At 51.6% G+C, this 5,695-nt stretch overlaps 1 protein-coding gene across 1 annotated transcript in view; it reads right to left on the bottom strand.

Moving 5' to 3' along the window:
- DYSF (dysferlin) overlaps positions 1–5,695 on the bottom strand; it is a 109,469-nt gene that overhangs the window by 17,874 nt on the left and 85,900 nt on the right. Inside the window, exon 48 of the mRNA XM_035896592.1 lies at positions 3,404–3,545. Coding sequence (XP_035752485.1) covers positions 3,404–3,545 — 142 coding nt within the window. The remainder of the gene's footprint in view (positions 1–3,403; positions 3,546–5,695) is intronic.

Below are 5,695 nucleotides of genomic sequence, written 5' to 3'. Positions count from 1 at the left end.
TGCAAACACGCCAGGGGTGCTGAGCCTGCCTTTCTACCCTGGCACCCCCCAGGGAATAACAGCGCTCCAGCACGCGATGTGTAGCGACCCTTTCACCACAACGACCGCGTGGTTTGCAATTTAAGAAAGTGTCCTTTTGCAGGACTCGGCGAGCCGCACGCGTGCTGCGGGCCAGGCAGACGGCATGGCTCGGCTTGGCCGTGGCTGCTAGGAAAAGAGGGCACAAAAAGAAGCAAGACCAGAAGAAGGGAATTCTGAATAAATCATAGAATCACAGAATCATCGAATGTTTTGGGTTGGAAGGGACCCCCAGAGGTCACCCAGCCCAACCCCCCTGCAGGAGCAGGGACACCTTGAACCACATCAGGTTGCTCACAGCCCCGGCCAACCTGGCCTGGAATGTTCCCAGGGATGGGGCTGGAAATTCTGAGAGAGGATGTTGAAGAAACATGCATTTACGTATTTTCAGAAGCGCTGTCCCGAAGGTGGACTTGCTCTCTCGTGGGGTTTTTTATGAAATTCAGAATGGGGTAAATTCCTGCCTCGGAAGGAGAAGCAAAATCTTTATAACATGATGGCAGCAAGGGAAGAAATGGATGGAAAAACATTCTGAAAGGGTTAAAATGTTTAGAAAAGCAGGAACAAGAGCCTACACTGCCCATCTATAAGTTGAATGGATGCTCACAGGATTTACAGACTCCTGCTTTCCCTTGAGGTGCCCCGTGGGAAGGCTGAAGCCTCAAACCCCCAAGAAATCTCAGTGCTTTGTAGCTTTGGGGATAAAATTCCCAAAACTTCCAGTGCTGTAGCAAGGATTAAACAATCCCGGCCACCACTGGCCATCCCAAGGCTTCAGGGTCCGGTTCCAGCACATGGCACCTGGGTTTTCCCCGGGTTTGCAGGCTCCCAGCTCCCCCCTAGACGTGCGCACCAGAACTAAACATCGCAGAGGCCCTGGCGCCCGGGGGCACCCTGGCTCTTTTGGGAGCACATTTACAGTCTGGGATGGGGTGACCCGTTCCTGCGGTCCATGCTGCAATGCTAAAGGCAGCTCCAGCCTGCCAGGGGCAAACAAAGGAGAGCAAACTGAACGCCGCTTTCCTCCCAGCAGCGTTCTCTCCGAGGGCCGACACCAGCCAGGCTGGGTGCAGGTGGCTTTTAGCAGCTCAGGATTTGCCATCTGACCATTTTGATTTAAATTCCACTTTCCATCGCCTGTGTTTAAAGTTGGGTGCATGGGCTTTTACAGCAGCAGTAATGAACCTGGAGTTCAAACAGCACATGGCGAGATCAAAAATTGCCAGAGCGGAATGTGTCCCACAAATACAAAGCATGGCTTTTCATTCATTATTTTTTCCTTTACAGAGAGGTTTTACAAGCTGTTTATTTTCTGATACAGTGTTGGCAGACATGTGGTCGGAGGAGAATCAATATCAGCACAGTGGGATGTATTTTCTTAAATGGTTTATAGGGGGGTCTTTGCTTTTTCAAAGGGGGATAATTGAATGTAGTACACACTGTACTTTTGATTTGTTTAACATGAAGCGTGAAATGGGTACAGCTATGATTCTGTCAATCAGTTTAACTATCCAGCGATTCATTTCGAGGCCAGGCCTCCTCGCGGGGATCGTCTGGCTCGAGGGATGGGGAATTCGCTCAGCATCTTCCTCACCAAACCACCAGTTCCAACCCAGGCTGTGCTGGGACCTTGCTGGCCCCACAAAAAAAACTGGGATGGGGGTCCCAGGTGAGTGTTGTGGATGCAGATCACGGAATCAGGGAACGGTTTGGGTTGGGAAAGCCCTTTAAGCTCCCCCAGCCCAACCGCCCCCCTACCCCTGCCCAAGGGGAAGGAATTGTTCCCCATGGCCAACCTCACCCTGCCCTGGCACAACTTGAGGCCACTGCCCCTCGTCCCATCGCCCCTTCCCTGGGAGCAGAGCCCGACCCCCCCGGCTCCCCCCTCCAGTTGTAGGCAGCGATGAGGGCTCCCCTCAGCCTCCTCTGCTCCAGGCTGAACCCCCCCAGCTCCCCCAGCCGCTCCCCAGCAGCCTGGGGCTCCAGACCCCTCCCCAGCTCCGCTGCCCTTCTCTGGACACGCTCCAGCCCCCCCAGGTCCTTCGGGGAGGGAGGGGCCCAACACGGAACACAATGGTCCCACTGCAACGAGGTGTCTTTGTATTCAAAGGATCATCGAGGTTGAGTTCACAACGGCAAGGCAGGGAGCCGGGATGAAGTCTCAGGGTTGGGTGGCTGAAGGGGTTTGAGCTTTCAGGGAGGTAGCACAAAACAGGACCGAGTCTCAAAAGCAGGGGTTGTCCCTGCTCTCCACACAGACCCAGCAATACTGCTCTTAATCTCCAGGTGATGAGCAGGAAATTTAAGCACATAGATCTCTCTCCCCTAAAGCTTTCCTTGAGAGCCAGTCCAATTTTCACCAGCATTTTTCCATGTATGCACCCCAACTCCATCCCTGTTCCCTCCCCTCTGTGCAACTCCAAGTCCACCTCTGACCATCACACTAACTCACGTAAGGAACACCAAAAGCAATGGCCAACTGCAGGTGTCAGAACGAGGGGGGCAAAATCACACCCACTTTTAACTCCCCCACCGAGTACCCAGCTCTATTATTAGACCAAAGGCGTCTTCACCCTTAATCCCAAACTGAAGGTTTTCTCCCCATCTCTGCCTCAATGGTACATCCCAAGCCATGCTCCCCTACACGTCCCTCCTACCTACCCCTTCAGGCTCCTGGTGGCAGCTCCTTCCTTTCACCCCTCCTCAGCCCTTCTGTGAAGTTGTTGTACAGCACGATGCCCACTAGGCTATGCTGGAGACAGAGGTGCATACCTGACCATCCCCATGGAAATGCCATCTCCACCTTTGGCCTAAGCCTGCTGTTGAGCAGGCAGCTTGGAATTCCCATGCAACCTGGAGAGTACTTTGACACCGCTACCCTAAAATTCATCTGCCTCTAGTCCAGAGGGGTCCTTCCTGGAGGGCCAGTCTCTCCAGACTTTTTATACAAAGCCACCTCTCATTCTGACCCCACAAATGTTGTCCCAGCCCCGCCCACCCTGGCCTGGAATGGTCCCAGGGATGGGGCCTCCACCCCCTCTCTGGGCAACCCATGCCAGGGTTTCACCATCCTCACTGTAAAGAATTTCTTCCTTAGATCCAGTTTAAACCTACCCTGGTTTAGTTTAAAGCCATCCCCCCTTGTCCTGTCACAGCTGGCCCTCCTAAAAAGCTTGTCCCCCCCTTTCCTCTGGGCCCCCTTTAAGCCCTGAACTGCCGCAATCAGGTCAATGTGTGCCGCCACTGTGTGGGTCTCGGAGCGTGCAGCCCACTTCACCTCAGAGTCACTATGAGAAGGTAGAAACGCCTGCCCAGGGGCACTCACCTTTTTTGCAACATAACACATTTGCTCAGCAGGGAGATAGTCAAAGGGGAAGACGAATCTCCAGTTGAAGTTGCCCTCTCCTCCCATAGACCTGTAGTGCACATCCGTCTTTTGCTTGTTCTCCTCGTGGCCGACCAGCCAGCTGCAAAGTGCAAACGCATTGCATGAAAAACGAGAAACACACCAAGGATTTGGGGGTTCACTCAACATCACAGAGGCCTTGAGCAGGTAATAAAATGCCTCTCACCCCTATGGATGCCTCGGGCTGCTGTCTGTAGGGGTAACCTGGAGCCTGTAGGGGCCTTCAGAGGGAACGCAACAGTTCCTGCAGTGTTAGGAGATAAACCAGTGCTGGTGCAGTGGCCTGAGAAGCTCTGCAATCTCTTCTCCTCCCTCCCCTGAGTTTTTTGGATGTTTTAAAGACTCAACATCACCTTAAGCTCTGGGTCGAAGTTGTCACTTACCCATCCATAAGCACACATCAGCTTCTAACCTGCCGTGGTGAGAGCTCCTTCCCCCTTTGCAGGCACCGCAACAAGTTGACCTTGCAGTGAGCCCCCAAAGCCCATCCTGTTGATGAGGCACCCATGCTAAAGGACCAAGGGGCCATTTTTTTCCCCTCTATTGTCTGTTGATATCTCCAAGATTATTATTTGAAAGTCCTAAATGGCCAAGTTCTTCCCCAAGAAAACCCCAGAGTGGTCAGACCCCAATGTGGCCAGGGTGGTCCCCAGCCGCTCCCCTTAGAGATGGGTCCTCACAGCACAGATCCCCTCTGGTCTCAAAGAGCTTGCTGTGGTCACCCTGCAACCAGTCCAGAGGCAAACTGAAAATTTCCATAACAACTACTTTTTTCTAGCTGTGAGTTTTGCAACTGTCAGGTTTTTATTCTGCCCTCTTTCCCCGTCCAAGATTTTTCAGTCTTCAGCAATCAACGAAACACAACAAAACAATAAAGCACATCCATTTGTGGATTTAGAGCCCTGCTGGAGGAAAGCCAGGAGATTCAGAGAGAATCTCTGATGAAAACAATTATCTCGTTTGACTGTTTTCCACTTAAATTGAAAATAAGGGGGGTTTGCCCAGCTCTACAAATGACTCCCTCTTCTCCAGTGCTTGAGAGGAGCACATGACCTGCCCCAAATGTGTTGTGGGAGACAGGGAAGGGAGGTCTACTCAAGTTCATCCTACGGGACACATCCCATGCACATGTGCTACCCAGGCAGCGAGGGCTCGGTGGCAGTGGGAATTGGGTGATGAGGTTACGCTAATACTTAAATCGTGGCTGGATTATTTGATTCGAGCTGATAGGATGCAAAGGGCAAGCCTGTGTGTTTATCCACACCCTTCAAAGCTTGGCAGGGGCCCTCAGCAGACGCAGTGTGAGCGCCCTCTCCTTGCAGGCAAACAAAAGGACAAATGGTTTGATTTGGACGCCTCTTTGGCATGGTTGGGTTTGGTTTTTTTTCTTGCAGAAATTGCTTCACCCTCCCCGCTCCAGGAAGTCAGAAATCAAAAGCATTCAGGTCACAGTGCCCCAGAATTAAAAACATAACATAGGAACAGCCATGGTGACCAATCAACGGCCCATCTTGCCCAGTATCCTGCCTCTACCCGGGGCCAAGAGCAGATGTCCAGGTAAGAGTACGGGACTGGGGCAAACACACCCCGATACCTTCCCAACGCACCTCTCCAGACTGCAACAATTTGCAGGTCAGAGATTTCCTGAGCTATAGATGGCGGGTTTGTGCTTAACAGGACTGGGTGGATTTTTAGCCCGTTAATCCATCCAGTATTTTTTAAATCCATGCAACTTAATGTCTCTGCAATGTCCAAAGGCGCTTCGGTTCTTAAACCTGAGAGGCGACTTTGTTCTCAGAACTCACGCACCTCCCTCTTTGCTCAGTACGAGTGCAAGACTTCGGAGGACCTGGGCCATCCTTTTATTGAGGAACCCAGAAGGGGACGCAGATGAGTTTTAAAGGCGCTACATAATAGCACATAAATCTTCGTCGTGGTGACGGGTTGGAAGGGGACTCTGGAAACTTCTAGTCCAATTGGCTCAAAGCAGAACAGGTTTTACCTTGAAATATCTTGAAAAACTTGCAAGATGATGAGTGAAAACCTCCCGCCCCCTATGTGACCTGGCTCGGTGTTGGTCCATCCTCTTGGTGAAGTAAAACTTTTTATTGGAAATTTCACTATGAAAACAATACAAAAATATCTTCTGCCTGTGACAGTGACAGAGAGGGCTGGTAACTCAGAAAACCATCTTCAGTTCCTAACAAATGG

The sequence above is a fragment of the Egretta garzetta genome, unplaced genomic scaffold (assembly GCF_000687185.1).
Source record: "Egretta garzetta isolate BGI_Z169 unplaced genomic scaffold, ASM68718v1 scaffold506, whole genome shotgun sequence".
In the NCBI taxonomy this organism is placed as follows: domain Eukaryota; kingdom Metazoa; phylum Chordata; class Aves; order Pelecaniformes; family Ardeidae; genus Egretta; species Egretta garzetta.
This window is presented reverse-complemented; position numbering and strand designations above follow the sequence as displayed.